This window comes from Myotis davidii, unplaced genomic scaffold, assembly GCF_000327345.1.
Source record: "Myotis davidii unplaced genomic scaffold, ASM32734v1 scaffold104, whole genome shotgun sequence".
Taxonomy (NCBI): Eukaryota; Metazoa; Chordata; class Mammalia; order Chiroptera; family Vespertilionidae; genus Myotis; species Myotis davidii.
In genome coordinates, this window is record NW_006296625.1 from 782980 (window position 1) to 802094 (window position 19115).

The following is a 19115-nucleotide window of genomic DNA, read 5'->3' on the forward strand; positions in this document are numbered from 1 at the left end:
TAAATCTTTGTTTTTATCAAGATCACAAAGATCCTAATTTGGAGCTTAACAGACCTCTATTTTTTTAACTGCACATAACTTCAAAGAAGCTGAAACATTTTGCTTCCCCTCCACTTGCAGGCGATATACAAATTGGAATGGAGGATAAAAAGGGCCAATTAGAAGTTGAAGTGATTAGAGCACGAAGCCTCACGCAAAAACCTGGCTCCAAATCTACACCTGGTAAGGGAAGGGGTTTGGACCAGAAAATATCACGCGGGCAAAAAACTCAAAACACCTGCTGCATTGAAGTTTATATGCTGGGTTTTTTTTTTATCATCTGATTGATTAAAAGGCAGCTTTTCTGTGTTTTTTGAGACTATAAAAATGAATCTTTGCACAATTATTCTGTCAGAAAGTATTAGGAATAATATTGTCATATTAGGAAAAGTTCAGTTATGATTGTTTCTTAGCTTATGTTTCTTAGCTTCAATTAGTTTTTTGGTACATTTAGAAATGCAAAAGGAAAAAGTTTTGTTGTAATACAAGGAAACAATGAGCTTTAAGATATAAACCTGAATTGTAATTCCAGATGTACCCCAAGTAAGTCAAAGTCTTAAGGTAACTTGCATACATTTATTTGAAATTATGAAACTGGCTGTAGTGATAACATATGGGAGTGAAGGAGTAGAATTTCTGAAACACTTTAAATTGTAAAAAATTTAAATAGTCAATGGAAAACTTCCTGTAAGCATCTCTAAATCCCTAGTAAGGCATTTTCTAGTATAACCAATTTAATGTAAAGGATTAACTTCTCATGCATTAATGTTACCTTTGTTTAGCTCCATATGTCAAGGTATATCTTTTGGAAAATGGGGCCTGTATAGCCAAGAAGAAGACAAGAATTGCACGGAAAACCCTTGATCCTTTGTATCAACAGTCCCTGGTGTTTGATGAAAGCCCGCAGGGTAAAGTTCTTCAGGTGAGTAATAGCTCCTGTGACTTTTTCCATTGAAAATTCACATTATCCCTGTAGACACCGAGAGGTGATCAAACAGGAAGAGACTCAAGTTCAGTGGAGAGGAATGTGGTATAACATTCTCCCGTAGAGAAAAATAGCAAGTCGCTGTTGGCTGTGAAATTAATGTATTAAAATACATATGGGTTTAAGGGACTTTAATAAAATTAAACTTTTTCTTTTTTCTCTACCTTCTTTTCTTTCTTCTCTATCCTCTCCTCTACTTTTGCCCTATTTGTCACCCCTTGCCTCATCTTGATAGCTAGATGTAGATGATGATGATAGATATCAAGGCAAATGATGCCAGTAATAGTTTATTGAGCATTATTATCTACAGACATGAGACACAATGAAGAAGAAAGGAAAGGAAAACAGAAGTGTTCAGGGACCAGCAAATATTCAGGACTGGCTGAATGTCAGGTGCATTGCTTATTAGAGAGTGGTTACTAAAGAAGGTGTTGAATTTATATGTAAATGAAATTGTATATGTATTTCTTTAACAAGGTTTATGTATGTAATACCCCTCATTGACTAGGAAAACATTACCTGCCTTCCATTGAATCCAAAACATATTGTGAAGTGTCTTTCTGAGCACCTTCATGTTAGTATCTTCTTACCTAGTTTTCCTCCGTGGTGTTGGTTATATTCATTTCCTCTCCTTAGCTGACTGGCCCCTTTTACAGAATAGTTGCTTTCAACTCTCCTAAGGTACAACTCTAGAGAGGAGTTTAAGTGTATTGTCTTTCTCTGTCTCTGCAGGTGATCGTCTGGGGAGACTATGGAAGAATGGACCATAAATGCTTTATGGGGGTGGCCCAGATCTTATTGGAAGAACTTGATCTGTCCAGTATGGTAATCGGATGGTACAAATTGTTCCCACCGTCATCGTTGGTGGATCCCACACTCACTCCCCTAACCCGCCGGGCTTCCCAATCATCTCTGGAAAGTTCAACTGGGCCTCCCTGCATTCGATCGTAGTGAACTCATACTAGAGTCATTCCAATAAAGCTCAACCTTTCAGGATAATAATCGGAACCAGATATTTCATGATCAAAAGCATTGTTGGAGACAGACAATCAACTTGTGCTTTGCCTGTAGTAGTTTTTCAATAATGTGTCCCAACTGTTGTTTCAAATCTGGCTTCATATGACAGAACAAGGCAGTGTATCAGATTACAATAAGAGCCAACAAGCTAGTGAGAACCACTGATGCTTCTAAAACACAGAAAAAGAAGAAACTTCAAATTTACACACACACACATACACACACACGCATGCACCCACGCAGACACACACATATGCCCACACGCACGCACCCCAAATTGAACAAACTGGAAACTCTCGCTCTGTGATAAGTTGTATTTTACACGTTTTTACACAGACCACGAGCAGTGTTATTTCCCTGGTGTTCGACAAGTTTTGTTCTTTCGTGTTTTGTTTCTGTGTGTGTCACTTGTTGCTTTGGGATTTGTTTTGTTTCGTTTTTTACTGAGTTATTTACACTGGTTCTCGGCTGTGTCATGACAGGCCCCGTGATGCTTACAGAGACCCTTCCTTTCTTTTTCCAAACTCGCCACAAAAAGGGCTGAAGCAGCCTCTGTAGCATCTCCCCTGCGTGTTCCACAGCTGAACAAGGCGCGGCCCCTGAAGGGCTCCACTGGCTTTCATGCTCTCATTCTTCAGTCTGATGTGTGGAAACCCAGAAAACAAAAAAAGTTACCTTCCAAAAAAATAATCCCCGAATCACCATGTTTAATGGAGAGCACATCTGTTCACATTCTAAAAATATTACTTTCTTTTCCATTGTTCTGCATGGAAGACTTTTACAGAAGTCAATCTGCAACTAATGCTGGGAACTAAAATTAACTGCATAATCGTACCTGGGAAACACTCCTTGTAATGCCTTTTTCTTCCCGATATAAAAAAAAAGTATATGCTCATGTGTATAAACCACACTTTTGACTTCAAATGGTGATTAAAGTGGATTTGGACCTAAGACACTGTGGGCTACGCCCGGGCTTCTCGGCCGTGCCTCAGTGCAGACACACCCGTCCACCCGGAAAGAGCATGGTATGAGCTGCTCAGTATCTCACTGGAAATTCCAGTTGAACTATTCTGCACTAAACTAATGTTTTTATCGAATTTTAGTTTACATTTCTTTGAGATCGATGCAAGCACAAAGCTCATTTTTGGGTTTTTTTTAATGCAAAGTATCTTACTTTTTGGGGGGAGATAAAACAAAGTCAAATTTCAATGTGCATTTTCTTCATCTGAGTTTTTCTTGGCCTTGACTTTCCCTTGTGGCATTCTGTGTGTGCGTTCCATCCTGCAGACCCTGCAGGTGCATTGACATGTTCTCCTCCTTTTATGAGTCATTCAACTTTTGTGACTACACAGATAGAGCAGCATGACTTGGAACTGTTCAACGCTGCATGCACATTTTGTAAAATAAAATAAAATAATAAAAAAAATGAAAGAGAAAAGACACAAAAGGCTATTTAATAATGTATGTTAGTTCCACATAGGCCCGCTTGTATGTTGCATGTACTTGTACATTTTGCTCGTTAATTACTATACTGAAATAACCAAGAAATCTAAGCCATCCGTTTTTGTTATAGGCATTTTGCAGGTTTCTGCCAGACTCGATCTGTGAGCCTGGGGTGAAATGTCTATAGATGGACTTTATTTTTTACCCTCTGGAAAACGTGATGTAGTATGGACCAAATTCCTTCTAATAAATATTTTGGTGTAGATTCTAACTGTGGGGCTGTAACACATGTAGACACTGTGTACACACTAGGTTTTAATCCATAGACATACTGCCTGCACCAAGTGAATTCTTTACCATTATTTACACACGCCAGAATCACCTGCCCATCATTCCACAGGGCACAGACTGACCACTACTCACCATGCTGAGCAGGAAGAACTGAAGCATTGGTGCACTTCTACTAGACTCCGTTCTGTCTTAGTGGCCAACAATCAACTATAATTGGGTAGTATCTTTCTATTTTGACCACTTGTCTTAAACACTCCCCTGTGCTTTTAAATGAACTTCCAACTCATGTATGTAAACATGTTTAATAAAATTTACTTTTCATGTCTGTCGGTAGCCATCTGTGTTCTATGTTTTGCCCAGATATCCACTGTGGGTTCTATGGTGCAAAATGGGAGCCAGATCATGGGAAGGGGAGGTTGGGATTTGTTGTCTGCTGCGGGCATTTGACTTGACTTGTCACTGCACTATCTATGTCTTAATCTATGGCCCAAAGGGTACTTTGCATCACGTACAAGTTTTCACTTTGTCAGCCTGTCTAAGTGAGCACATGACTATACTTCTGAAAAGTGGCATTATTAAAGAACAATAAATCTCATGAAAATAAAATGGAAGGTTGTTTTTCTGCTGCTGTTTGGGTGTGCTAATACAAGAGACAACTCTGTTGTCCAATTGCCAAATCATCTCACATAATGCGACATATCAAAATGTCAATTCCTGCGTCCCTCGTCAAAGCATCTGGGTCCTCTCTCCGTCTTTCTCTTCCAAACCCCTAATGGATTTGTAAAACCTTGCCTTAGTGTAGGCTGACTTAACCAAGAAATATATTAAATCCTCTTCAATCGAACCTTAGGAAATATATTTTCCAATATAGTAGAGTCTCTAAAAGTGACATGATAAAAGAGAAATTATTAGCTTTCTTAACTTAATTTCATGAAATTTTTTTTCTCCAATAGTGTGTTTACAGATTTCACAATCAGCATTTTCACACTGAAGCACTGATCCCACGTTGTTTGGTAGTAAAATAACTGTTGAGATCTACTTTTCCCCTTTTAAGGGCCCTTACATGTGTAAAGTAAAATAAACATAGCTGACTCAGTGCCAAATTTGAGACTATAAAGCAATTTGAAACATGTCACTACATCAGTTATTTCAAGTTTTTTAAACAAGTTGAGTAAATCTTACCCTATTGAACCAATCAGTTGTTTGGTCTACAGGACCTGAAATTATCTGTTAGGCTGGGTCAACAAGAGACTAAAACAATTGATGGATTCCGTTGACAGCCAGCTGTCAGAGTGAAGCTGTTTAGTGCACAGGCAGCGAGAGAGCACGTGTGTGTGTGTGTGTGTGTGTGTGTGTGCGGGGGGGGGGCAGGGAGGGGCGGGTAGTCTGCCATTAAAATAGGCAACTGAATGTGGCTCCTTATTTTCTAGACAGAAAAACAAAAGTCTATCAAGTCAGACACATCTGCACAGCATTATGACTTCAGGGCCTGCAATGAAGAGAAGTAACCAGAGGAGAAGCGATTTTGCTAAGTCTTCATGGTTTCTTGTTGAACCTGACAACCTACTTTCTGGAAATTCCAGCCAGAGATATTATCTGATTTTACTTAACTAACAGCATTAAGGGCTTTGTTGGGTGCTAGACATTAAGCACTTGGGATATAAAAATGAAAAGAAAAAAGACCTAACTAAGAGCATTAAGGGCTTTGTTGGGTACTAGATATTAAGCACTTGGGACAAAAAGAAAAAGGAAAAAACAAAAACAAAAAACCTTACCCTGTCTTAAAGGAGCACTCTGTCTATGAAGAGAGATCATTGCATTAAAAAAATTGCAATTACATACATTTTACTAGTGTACAAAGGGCTACAGGATTGTGTTTAATTCTCATAATAGCCCTATGTGTTAAATTCTCTTATGGCCCCTATTTCTCATAAAGGATCTGCAGCTTGAAGCGCTAAGCAAGAGGCCAAAGGTCACAATGCAGTTGGGGATGGAGCTGGGGTATGAACTGAGGTCTGGAGGACTCTGAGCCTATATCTTCAAGATGAGCTATATCTTCAAGAACAAAGAGCCCACCAGATGGGAAAGCCCTCTAACCCAACCATCCTCCGCCTGAAGCAGCCCTCGGCCTGCATGGTTTCCCAAGCACCTGTGCTATTACGGGGGAGGTGCCGGAATAGGGACATGAGGCAGGTGAACTCTTTTCCAACCACTAAAATGTCTACAGTTGTTCTCCACTGACTCTCTCTCCGTGTGTCCTCCTCTGCTGCAGTCACTCTTGGCACTATCAAACCTCGAGTACATCCTATGCAGGTTTCAGGAAGAGAAATGAATCAAGGATGCAGAACAAAGTGAGATCTTCAGCCAAACCCAGACTTATCCTTTGGTTTCCAGGAAAAATCACCATCTGAGTACCCGTACCCTACTTCTTGCCCCCAGTCCCAGTGCAAGAGTGTTCCTCAGTTCTGCATCCTCACAAAAATCTGCATCTTGGAGTTGAACTGATACACCTTGACTCCCAGCCCCATGGAGTTTCTCGGCCCTCCCAGAGTCAGTCCCTACGCCTCTCAGGTGTCTGCTTCCAAAAGAGATTCCATTGCCTTATCCCTCCTTGTAAACATTTGTCACAATTCTACTTGGCTCACTTTGGTTATATACCATTGGGGCTTGCCCCTACCCCTCCAGTGGGATCTGGCCAATGTGTATGCATGAATAACAGTTGCTCTACCACAATCACTTCATAAAGGACCTACATCTAAGAAAGAAGGAGGCACAGAATAAAAATAAAAATAAAAATATAAATATAAATATAAATATACCAAAACTAAACAGCACTCAGAATGGCCATAAATGAAGTCCCTGCCTTTGATATGTGTACCAGTACACATTCTACAATGACAAGACAATGGGCAAGACAAAGTCCGGAAAAGGGAAATGTAGAAAATTCTTGTGTCTTAGTTGGAAAAATGGGTACCTCCATATGAGTCAACAGGGCCATTGCCCTCCCTACACACACCTACACACACACAAACACACACACACACGAATGTAAGCTCCACGATAGCAGAAAACCTGTCATGGTTTTTTGGACTCATATGTGTTTTGTTATCTCTTCATTCCTCTAGATTTTCCAAGTTCTACCAACACATAAAGTAAAATCACCAGAGAATACACGCCCAGTCACATTGACTTATTCCTGCCATCACGCTCACTCCATGTAAAATCACCACATTTGTCTATAATGTTTTGCCTTTGGTTTTTATTGAATATTAACTAAAAATTCTTCTTGCCTAGCTGGTGTGGTTCAGTGGTTGAGTGTCGGCCTATGAACCAGAAAGTCAAGTCACAGTTCAATTCCCAGTCAGGGCACATGCCTAGGTGCGGGCTCAATCCCCAGTGTGGGGCATGCAGGAGGCAACTGATCAATGACTCTTAATGAGCTCGGTCTCAGAACGAATTAAACTCATAAGTCAAGGCCCCACTGTGTGTGTGTGTGTGTGTGTGTGTGTGTGTGTATGTATTTAATTCTTCTTACATTAGCTATATATTTTTGTCAGATATTTTCCAATATATCACTCAGGATTTTTCTTTTTTCAAATAGATGTACATGATGCTTTCGTTTGTGTGCTCAACAGTTGATCACTTAGTGTCTGAAAAATGTTTTCTTCTATAGACTTGCACCTTCTTCCACCACTGGGTTCTTAGCCTTTTATCCAATTGGGACCCTTATGGTGCCTGGTAAAGCCTTTAGACTCCTTCTCAGAATAATGTTAAACTCATTTAAAAAGTACATAGAGTTAGAAAAAACAACTATATTAAAAAAATTTAAAACATTTTAAAAACAAATTTGTGATGGGTTCATACATATATATGACTTCTTTACTGTAGGACTAAATAAAATAGTGAAAGACCCAGTAACTACTGTATTTTTGAAGTGATGATGAGCAAAAATAATAATTCAAGTTATCTGCAGCAACTCTAGTGTGTTATAAAAATATCTGTAAATTTTATTGATAATGATGTCACAGCTACTATTATGCTATTGTGGTTTGTTGCCTACAGTGATAGTGGAAAGATGCCCAATTTTCAACTAGAGGTAAGAAAAAAGTAAAGGGGCATTTCTTTTCTTCTCATCCAAGTTCATGGACCTCCTAAATTTCTTCCTGGGACCACTATAGGAGTAACATAACCCAGTATGTGGTCTCAATATACCCTGGCTATTCAGAGCACTGCTCCACAATTACATTCCAATATCAACTATGGTGGAGCTCATGGCTAATGCATTTTTTCTCTCTTTATGCCTTTTTCCAATCCTGTTATAATAAAGTGGGTGGATGAAATTATTTGTAAATCCTTTTGAAATAATTCAAAGAAAAAATGACCTAAACTAGCATTTCAGTGCCTGGAACATAGAATGTGTACAAAAAACAAGATGGTAAAACGAATGAGTGGCAGAAAGAGTGAGAACTAACTCTACATTCTCCTAGATCACTGTTTTTCAGTCTATTAGAACTTGATCTCTTTTTGATAAACATAAAAATTTCACCTCCTACTCCTAACATGGCTATGGTTATAAATGCTCAAGGGGTCTATAGCTCTTCCTTCAGATAAGAGACAAAGTTAAGTTCTATACTTTTTAGTTGCCTGTAGCCAACATTTGTCTTGAATGCAATTCTCCATCTTGTAGTCCGAAAACAAGGCTTTGGTTTGGTCTGCTTTTGTTTTTCCTTTCTTTAAATGTATTATCATATCAAAAATGGTGCTTTGATTTCTCAACCTATGCATACCAATATGGAAATGTCTGCCCTGGGAAAGTAGCTCATTAAAATTGCAAGTATAACCCATATGAAACGGGCCCTGCTCTCGGGTGATGCCCCAGTTGGTGGATCTGACTTTCAGTAGAAAGGTGGGAGGGCCCAGGCCTGGAAAGCAGTGTCCAGGTGACGCTGGTTATGGCTTTCAGCCACTTAGATGTCTGCTCCATTTAATGAAGATCGGTAAGTTGAATCCCCTGGAGCAATGTTCTAAGAATTCTTTTCTTACCCTTTAAAAACTTGTTTCTCTTGAAGACACATTTTCAAATAATGCTCCAGAAAACTGCGGAGCAGTCTTGTCTCTAGATATTGGTAGAAAAGGTAGAAGGTTCCAGAACTTTCAAAACTCCAGCCAGAGCTCTGAGCTGTAACTTGATTGGCTGGGAAGAGGAATGGGACACAGGGCAGGCAGGAAAGTCCCACTGTCCTGAGCCGTTAGATGGAGGAAAAGAAAGCATGATTCCCTTAATTTAATAGCAGCCACTCACCAAATATGACTCTACTAAGCTATGTAAATTGCTTCCTAGAAAGTATGCCATGAAAACCCTGACTGGGTGGGAATTAAAAAAGAATCAGAAATTCAAAATAGTCTGTCTTCACCTCCAGGGAGGCTGTGCAATATTTGTGCATTTCCACCGCATTAATAACACGCAAACAGAGGTTGTATTATATGGTTCTTCTCAATCTAAATATTCCGTTTCAAACCTCACCCTGCCATACTAGCTCAATGCCAAAAACTCAAAATTATAAACAAGGGTTCCCGGGAGAGGCCTCAATCCCTGCCCTCTGTTGGTAAGAACAGGAACTTCATCAAAAATGGGTGTAGTGGCGCATGCTGACCACACGATGGCAGTAGAGCTTCATGCAGCTCCGCAAACTACCAAAGGCAGAAGGGCCTTCTGCAGGGGCAATACCGCTGTGAAGTCTGAAGTGAAGGAGATTTAGACTAGAACTGACTAAACCTCAAGGTTACGGCTAAAACTTGTAGGCAAAGCACTTTTTCCAAAGCATAAAAACATGTCAGAGTATACACATTTTGCAATGATAGACACACACAATGTTTCCATCTTTACCTCCATTGAGAATGAGCCAACAGGTCTTAGTTATTGAGCGAATTCTGTGTCTGACTCACCTTCCTCGAGGGCACAGCAAGTTCATTGTCAGTTTGCAAATGTGTCTGCCAGAGAACCTCTATTTTTCCATTTGTCTAATAGTAGCTCTCCTGTCCTCAGGGCTGATGCCACCACTCTCACCCACAGGCACCACATACATCTGCCACCCAAAGGCCCTGTGACTGGGACCCTGGGGCCCTGGGGCCACAGCACTGAGAGGAACTGCCCAGGTTGCACCATTTTTAACCTGAAATATTTGTCAGGAGTTGTGTATTAGCTTCCTAGAGCTGCCACAGCAAATTGCTGCAAACTTGATGGCTCAAAAAAGCAAACGTGCATAGTTTTATAGTTCTAGAGGCCAGGGATCTGAGACCACAGTGTCAGGGGGGCCACACTCCCTCAAACACCTAATTGGGAGAATCCTTCCTTGTCTCTTCCAGCTTCTGGCAATCTTTGGCTTCTAGCAGTGTCGCTCTACTCTCTGCCCCCATCCTGCGGTGCCTCTCCTCTCTCTCTCTCTCTCTCTCTCTCTCTCTCTCTCTCTTCTCCTTTTCTGTGACTTACAAGGACACTCATTGGATTTAGGGCACATCCCTAAGTCAGGATTGATCTCATCTCCAGAGCTTGACCTTAATGAAAGCTATGAAGATGTCCAGACCAAGTCACAGGCTGAGGTTCCAGGCAGACTTCTATCTTGGGGTGGGGGACACCATTCAATCCACGACAGCTGGGAGGCAGCGTATTCCCCGGCAGGTATCACTCTAATTATTCTCTTCTCACCAGAATTATGGGCTTTGAGTCCATCTGCAGAGCAGCCAGGAGATATCGGCCAAAGCAGGAAAGTTCACTAGACTATGGATGTGGGAGTTTCTGGAGATGCATCTTTGGTAAAGAAACCCCCTTCCCCAGACACGCCTCTGTGAACCCTCCTGCAAAACATGCGAAGAAATGGAAAATTGGGTCTCTGAATGCTCTGCCTCAAAACAAGAAAAGTTCTATTGGGACAGAATCCAGTAATTACCTGAAAGATGGGGGGAAATGTGTAGCTAGCGATGGACATTACTTTGAATAAAGCACTTTTGATGTTTCTCTTGAAATTATTGTGTTTTCTTTGATTACAAAAATCTGTATTAACAGGTTAATAATGCAGATTACTTATTAACCGGTTAATAATTCAGATTTTGTAATCCATTCAGAGACCCAATTTTCCACTTCTTCGAACGTTTTAAAGTGCTGCTCAGAAAGTGCGTGTGCCATCGATTGGAACAAATGGTAATCTGAAGGCGCAATACAACAAAATAGCATACATATCAAATCGCATATATATCAACATATGTGTAACTCCATCTATTGAAAAAATCTGCATTATTAACTAGTACATCTAGTATACAGATACTCTAGTAATGAAAAAAATACTATAATACATGACAAAAAATATTCTATTTACATTAGTCTTTCGGTGATCAAGTGCAGATAAAAAAAAGGAATCTCATTGTGTATTTGTCACTGGGTAGAAAATACTACCCAGAATACACAGGGTAATATACTAACTGCCCTGCTTGCCTAAGAGGAATGTATATGAAAAATCTTTGAAATGTTGAAAATCTCACAAGCATAAAAGGTGTGCTTTTCTTTCTCTCCCACTTTCACAGCATGAACAGGTACAGGTGTGCTCACATGAGCACGGACATAGGGTCTGACCTGTGCCTATTAAAAGTCCATTCCTCTGACCAGCAGAATCGGCAACACCTGGGAAATAGTCAGGAAGGCAGAACTTCCGGTTCCAGCCCAGACTGATGGAATGAGAACCAGCTGTTGAACAGGCTGGCCGGGTGATTCCTACAGACATGAGAGTTTGAGAAGCCTTGCCCTAAATCAGTGGTTCTCAACCTTGGCTGCACATTAGAATCACCTGGGAATCTTTTTAAAATCCTGATTTCTGGCCCTCATCCTCCGGAAATTCTGTTTCTTTGTTATGGGGTGGGGCCACAACATTAGTAACAAAGAAACAATTTCCGGAGGATGAGGCCCAGAAATTGGGATTTTAAAAAGGTTCCCAGGTGATTCTAATGTGCAGCCAAGTTGAGAACCACTGCTAAGTGATCCCTGTCTGGTAAATGTCATACAGTGAACTGGGGGTCCTCAATATTTTTTTTCTCATTATTAGGATCTCCTTAGGAACACCCCAGGCATGACCTGTGGTTGGCAGGAGGAGAGAAGTTACTCTTACCTCACTGTGGACCTCTTCACGGACAATCCCCAGCCAAATTATGGACCACACAGACATCGGCTGGTTTCAGCTCTGATTACTGTGGAAGATCAACTGGGCTGTCCTGACTGGGGAACCGAACAATATTCTATGATCTTCACTCCAGCATTTTGGTGTAGCATTTTCACAGATAACTGAAAAAGTAACTATAAAGGAATGCCAAGGACATTGCTTAAAAAATATTTCAAAAAATAAGGAGAACAAAGGAGTCCACTGGAGAATCCTTTGATTTTCTCACTCCTGATTCCTTACAGAAACAATGTGAAGAATGATGACATTCATCTCACTAGGTAAGCCCCAAGCTGTGAAATCACCCCTGCTTTGAGGGGTCCAGATGAAAGAGGCTCTACAAATACAAAGCCATGGCTGCGGGGTCTGCCTTTGTGCCGGAGAGAGTCTCCCTGTGTGGGCTCTTACTTCTTACTTGTAAAAGCAGAGGGTGGCCCTGGCTGCTGTGTCTCAGTGGTTAGAGTGCCGGCCTTCGAACAGACGGTTTGCCAGTTCGGTTCCTGGTCAAGGGCATGCACCTGGGTTTCAGGTTCAATCCCTGGCTCTGGTCAGGGTGTGACAACCAATCAATGTGTCTCTCTCTCGCATCGATATTTCTCCCTCTCTCTCTCTCCTCTGTCTCTTTCCCCCTCCCTCCCTTCTTTCCACTCTATCTGAAAAGCAGTGGGAAAAATATCCTTGGGTGAGTATTAACAAAAATTTTAAAATAAATAATAAAAGCAGAGGGTGCACAGACACTCACTCCTTCAGGGTCCCACTGAGTCCCACTAGGGCTTGGTGAGGTCTCCAGCCGGGTCCTGGTTGCCAATGAAACCGCTTCAGGAAAGATTGGGGTGGCCCAGGTTCTTCGCTGGCCTGTGGAGCTGAGAGCAGAGTTTACACGGAAGACGTGTATTTTGAGTGGCCAGGGTGAAAGCAAATGGTGGCCAATGAAAGGGATCTGACCATCTTCTCCTCCAACAGAGCTCTCCTAAGGATGGAAACTCTGAACAAGGAGGGAAGTAGCCGTCTCAGGGCAACAGACAGTAGGGAGAAACCTGAAGTCCGTACTGACATGCTCTATGGGGAACCGCTGTCTTAGAGTCCCTTTTGCAGGCCAACCTGGGCATGCAGCAACAAGGACAGCCACAGGTAACACCTTTGCCTTGTCCTGGCACCAAGCTCATTCAGGGACACAGGGAAATGTGGTCTTGCCATCTTCCCCTCTTGGAGAAGACACGGGATTTGAACCTGCCTTGTATTTATCTAGCTCACAGCACATCTGGGAACACCTCTTGACGGCCCCCAGATAGAACCAGCTGTTCCTCCCTGTGCCCAAGCACAACAGTAACACCTTCATTATCACATGCTAATTATTTTTGGCCTGCTCCTCTGACCAGTCAAGTAATTTCTTTAAGATCAAGGATGATGTTTATTTCTCCATCCCAAGTGCCTGGCACAGTGCCTGAGATAGCTTGTCAATAATCATTTGAATGAGTTGCCCTCCCTTAGTGAAGGCTGAGGGAAGATACAGTAGACACAGCCAAACAATGATGAGATTTTCAGAAAACTTCAGTGTAACAGAGATAACAACATCATCATCATATTGAAGACTTAGTAGTCACCAGCATTTTATGTAGTTACTAGAGGCCCGGTGCACAAAATGTGTGCGGGGGGGGGGGGACGCGCAGGGGAGTGTCCCTCAGCCCAGCCTGCACCCTCTCCAATCTGGGACCCCTGTAGAATTGGGCCTAAATGGGCAGTTGGAGATCCCTCTCACAATCCAGGACTGCTGGCTCCCAATTGCTTCCCTGCCTGCCTACCTGATTGCCCCTAACTGCTTCTGTCTGCCAGCCTGATCAACACCTAACTGTTCCCCTGTAGGCCTGGTCCCCCACAATGGCCCTCCCCTGCCAGCCTGATCGCCCCCAGCTGCCCTCCCCTGCAGGTCTGGTCCCCCACAACTGCCCTCCCCTGCAGGTCTGGTCCCCCACAACTGCCCTCCCCTGCTGGCCATCTTGTGGCCACATGGGGGTGGCCATCTTGGGGGTGTTGGAGTGATGGTCAATTTGCATACTGGTTGTTACTAATTAGCATATCCAGTCGTGGCTAATTAGGATATCTGGTCATGACTAATTGGCATATCCAGGCTAATTAGCATATCACTCTCTTATTATATAGGATTGCATTTAATGTCCATGGTCCCACTAAACCTAAAGGTAGTGGGATTGCCTGCATTTACAGAAAAGAAAACTGAGCCTCAGAAAGCGTAAGTACATAACAATTGCTGAGCCAGTGTTTGTTCCCAGGTCTCTCTGACGCAATGTTCTTAGCCGTTATGCCAGACTATCCAGGGCCTTGTAATGGATCACGGAGAGCCGCTCCTATGGCATTCTCCAGAGTGCAGGGTGCAGACCTCTTGCGGTGGTAGGCCATCCTTGGTGAGAAGCATGAGGTAAGAGAGCAAGCTGGGTGGCATTCGCTGGGAACAAGGGGATGTGTGCTTCACAATGCCAGCACAGTTGCAGACAAGGCACAGTGGGGGTCGAATCCAAACTGCAATAGACACTAGCTTTGTAGCCTTTTGTGAGTAACTGGCGCACACGGTGCTTCAAATCCCTTATCTCCAAATTGGGGCAAACAGCATGACTTTCCTAAAAGGGTTGCTGTGAGAATGGCATTAGACCTGTGCTTGGTGCAATTCCCAACATACACTGAGTGCCGGCGGATTATCATCATCTTTATTATCAATACATCATAATAATTTTTCATATTATTTTTATTATGAAAAGTGGGTTTTTAATAAAAGACTTAAGGACCTACTCAAATTTAAGCATCACTTTAGTATCATTTCAAAACCACTCTTCTATTTTAAAAGGTTTTTTTAAAAAAAAAGCCAAAAAGGTGCTCCCCAGGGGCGGGAAACGATTCCGTCTGGTCAGTTGGCATCCTCACCACAACCTGCCCACAAACCATTGTGGAATCTGCAGAAGTCATTCGACACAGACCCCAGTTGTGGAAGGATGTAGTTAAGGAGAAGCATGACCTGTGGCAGTGCTTTGGAAACTACAAATACCACACAAAGGCTCCTATTCCCTGTCCCTCCCCCCCAAAAAAATTCACAAAAACATGCTCATTTCAAGTTAGAAAACCTATGGGTCACTTCACCTTTCCCCTGCCCCCACTAGCTTGTCAGAGACCAAGAATGGAGAAAAACATGTTTTCTTTCCATAAACCTCATTAAATGCCAGTTTTTTAAAAGGATATGCACTCTTTGCTTTATACTTTTGGGTGGCTTTTCTATTTCTGTAAGTCCCTTGCCACGTCCATACCCCACCCCTCCTGTAGGCAGAACATTGTGTGGCCTGGAGAAGTCTTCGGCCAGTAATTTGATTACCCACCCACACCTTGCTGGTCACTCCACAACCATCAGCTGTCAATGAGCAGTCGGGCCTTCCCCCTGCCCACTTGTAGCGTTTGCTTACCCAGGCCCTGCCTCCCCTTCAGATGAGCTGTCTTGGTCCTTAGCATTTCACAAGTGCCCATGGCTGGTCCACAGTTCTCCAACACTAGTGTAGACTGTAAGATCACAGTGCTGGGGATGCCATAGGCAATGTGCATTTCAATTGGGCACATTGTAACATCCACAGAAGGCAACTTACCTTCTCCCTCGGGGGTGGCCTCTGGGGGTGACCTCCTGGGAGCTCCTGGGCAGCCAGGGTTCCAGAGATGCTGACTTCCACTCCATTGTGTTTATGCAATTGGGCCTGCTCAGCTCCCAAGTGTTTCTTTTGTTTTTGTTTTTTTAACACTGCAAAAGGGTAACCTATTTACACAAGAGTGATTTAAGGACATGTTTTTTTCCACAAACAGGTGTCAGAAAAGGAATTCTCCACTTGTTAAAAAATATGCATTTTAACCCTCCACTTATAATCCACTCAATTGCCTGTACCAAAGGCAATCCCTGCAACACAGCCGTGGGCAAACTACGGCCAGCAGGCCGGATTCAGCCCATTTGAAATGAATAAAACTATTGGAAAAAAAGACCGTACCCTTTTATGTAATGATGTTTGCTTTGAATTTATATTAGTTCACACAGACACTCCATCCATGCTTTTGTTCCGGCCCTTGGGTCCAGTTTAAGAACCCATTGTGGCCCTAGAGTCAAAAAGTTTGCCCACCCCTGCTCCAACCCCTCATTCCCCATTTGAGCCTCCAAATCAGTTTCCATTAATTCTTCATTATTCGAGACCCAGAATCTCCTGAAGTCTCTGGGCAAGTTATAAAATGGCAAGTTTTGACCTGCAATTAAAAATTAAACCACCAAAACCTAGAGCTCTCCCCGGCACCCTGGTCCTGCCCAGATCCATCCCCGGTGCCCTTCAGCCTTCGCTGACAGCCAGCGGCTCCTGCAGTGCTGACCAGTGGGGGGCGCTCGCTCCCAGATCCTGCTCTGTTGGTGAGGAGCTCCAAGGTTCACAGAAGACTGGGAGGGGTCGGGGGCGGGGGCGTGGGGGTCGAACCTGCAATTGGGGTTGGTGGTTACTGCTAAGCATCCACATAGCCAGAGGGTTTTTAGGAAAGGAGTGGGACTGTTGAAGAGAACCTGTCTTCCCAGACCCGCCCTGGCGTCTGCCCATGGGAATCCCCTGTGAATGTGCAGAGGAGACGGGAGAGGGCCCTCTGGTTCCAAGTAGCCTTGCCCAGGGACAGGAGATTTAGATTTCCTGCTGTTCAGTTGATAGAACTTGAAATAGAAATATTACAGCCCAAATATTCATTCATTTCACTCACTCAATAACAAGCTTTGTCTTTGCAGTTTAACTTGTTGTTAAGACTGTAGCCCCGCTTGAGATTCTTGCTGATTTCCCACAGACAATTCCAGAGAGGCTGCAGTTACAGACAGTACAGTCTGAAGGTACTCAACACACCCTGGCTGTCTGGCTTTGAAGCAAAAGGGCTCATCTTGGCTTAGCAAAAGGAGCCAGAAAGGGAGGCAGAAATGCAGTTAAAGCATTATATATGGCATTGCATCCGCTTGGGTCCAAGTCAGCCTCACAAAACAGCGGAGCCAGAAATCCCACTTAACTCCCTAAATCTGATCCAGTTGTAAATTGGTGACGCTGCCGGAACTACTCATTTTATAGAGGACGTAACTAGTGTGATCCAGTGGTTGAGTTGACCCATGAACCAGGAGGTCACAGTTTGATTCCCTGTCAGGGCACAGGCTCAATCCCCAGGGTGGGGCGTGATTCTCTCCTATCATTGATGTTTCTATCTCTCTCTCCTCTCTCCCTTTCCCTTCCTTTCTGAAATCAATAACAAAAAAGACTGATGTTGACACACACACACCCCCAGAGGAAATGTATTGCTCATGTAATGAGACTTCCTGGGGAGAGCAGGACAAGCAGCCAAGCTGTTCTGGAATGAGAGAGCCAGGTGAGGAACAAGCGGTTTGAAGTTTTATTGTAGTTAGGAAGGGCCTTGGGAGTTTCCTCAGCTCAAGGAGCACTCCCACCCTGGGCATCACCCCAGGATAGGACATTTCCTGTGCCTGAGGCCCCCCGGCTGGCTGAGTCCTGAGGCAGCACAGGAACCCAGATGTTGCTGCAGAGAGCAGTTCTTTGCAGCCCAGTTCCTTCCAGCTGAGCAGTGCAGGCCTGAACGCAGAGGCTGGCGGTGGTGTGGCACTCTTCGCAGCAATAGGGAACCCTGAATGTCCATCACACATATAGCTGCTTATAATGAGTTTCTAGGAGTATTTTTTAAGCATAGTTGGTATACAACATTAAATTCATTTCAGGTATACAATATAGCGATTTGACACTTATTACAATGCGACCCCTGCACTAAGTCTAGTGACCATCTGTCACCCCCCCCCAAACTTAGCACAATATTATTGACTATATTCCCCTTCATCTTTTTCACCCATCTCCCACCCCCACCCCACCTCGTCTGGCAAGTAGGCAAGTATCCGTTTTTTCTGTTTCTATGAGTCAGTTTTTGTTTGGTTTGTTCATTTGTGTTCTTTTTTTTTTTTTTTAGATCCCATATATAAGTGAAGCTGTATTTGTATTTCATACCAAAGGCCCAATGCATGAATTCATGCACCAGTGGGGTCCCTCAGCCTGGCGTGCGAGATCGGGCCAAAACCAGCTCTCCGACATCCCCCGAAGGGTCCCAGATGCGAGAAGGCACAGGCCAGGCTGAGGGACCCCACTGGTGCATGATCAGGGCCAGGGAGGGACTCAGGAAGTTGGCCAGCCAGGGAGGGACTTTCGGAGGGCTCCAGGGCATCTACTGCCCATCTCACTCAGTCCCAATCAGCCAGACACCAGCAGCAAGCTAACCTACTGGTCGGAGCATCTGCCCCCTAAGTGGTCAGTGCACATCATAGCGAGCTGTTGAAAGGCCTTAGCATATCATTAGCATATTACGCTTTGATTGGTTGAACGGACAACTGGACAACCAGACACTTAGCATATTAGTCTTTTATTATATAGGATTTTCATTACTTGTTTCTCCCTACCAATAGGTGTCAGAGTCCCTAACTAACCCCTAGGAGCAATGATTGAGCAAATCACACAGCAACTATGTTAAAGATCTACCTCTGGTTTCTACAGCTGGATAGTCTCCTGTTTTTAATTCCAGAACCTTAGTATCAGCTCATCACCTGAGAAAGTACTCAAGGCCCTCTTAAGTTCTGAATAAAATACTGCAAAATTTACTGGGGAAAATTGATTCTTCTCTATAGATTTGATCAGGAAAGAGCCCAATGTACCCAAAACATCATTGACCCTAAATCTTTCAACCCTCAAAACAGTTTCCTTCTGGAATTGATCACTTCTCATCTACTACCTGCCCCTTTTGACAGGGTATCAACAATTGGAGCCAGATTACAAGAACCAATGGTGCACATCTCTTCCCAACTCAGTGTACCCTCGTAGCTTGAAATCAGCCATCTGGAAGTATTTACACCACAGAAATTGGCAAATGCTATAAATCAGGGCTTTTTATATTAGAGAGGCAGCTATTGACATGCCCTCCCATACGGCGAGTTAAGGTTAGAACTGGGAGAAGGAAGAGTAAGTAAAACTTTCAAGATTTTACCAAAATGTGGCAAAAAAAGTGAAATAACTTTATTGTCACTTCTCCTT

General features: G+C 43.1%; 1 protein-coding gene across 34 annotated transcripts in view; it reads left to right on the forward strand.

The window, feature by feature from the left end:
• RIMS1 (regulating synaptic membrane exocytosis 1) overlaps positions 1–4381 on the forward strand; it is a 400323-nt gene extending 395942 nt beyond the window's left edge. For all 34 annotated transcript variants that reach the window (XM_015569421.1, XM_015569410.1, XM_015569411.1 and 31 more), the window contains 3 exons: positions 121–222; positions 822–961; positions 1757–4381. In XM_015569421.1, the coding sequence (XP_015424907.1) occupies positions 121–222; positions 822–961; positions 1757–1975 (461 nt within the window). In that variant the 3' untranslated portion in view covers positions 1976–4381. The remainder of the gene's footprint in view (positions 1–120; positions 223–821; positions 962–1756) is intronic.
• The last annotated feature ends 14734 nt before the right edge of the window (positions 4382–19115 follow it).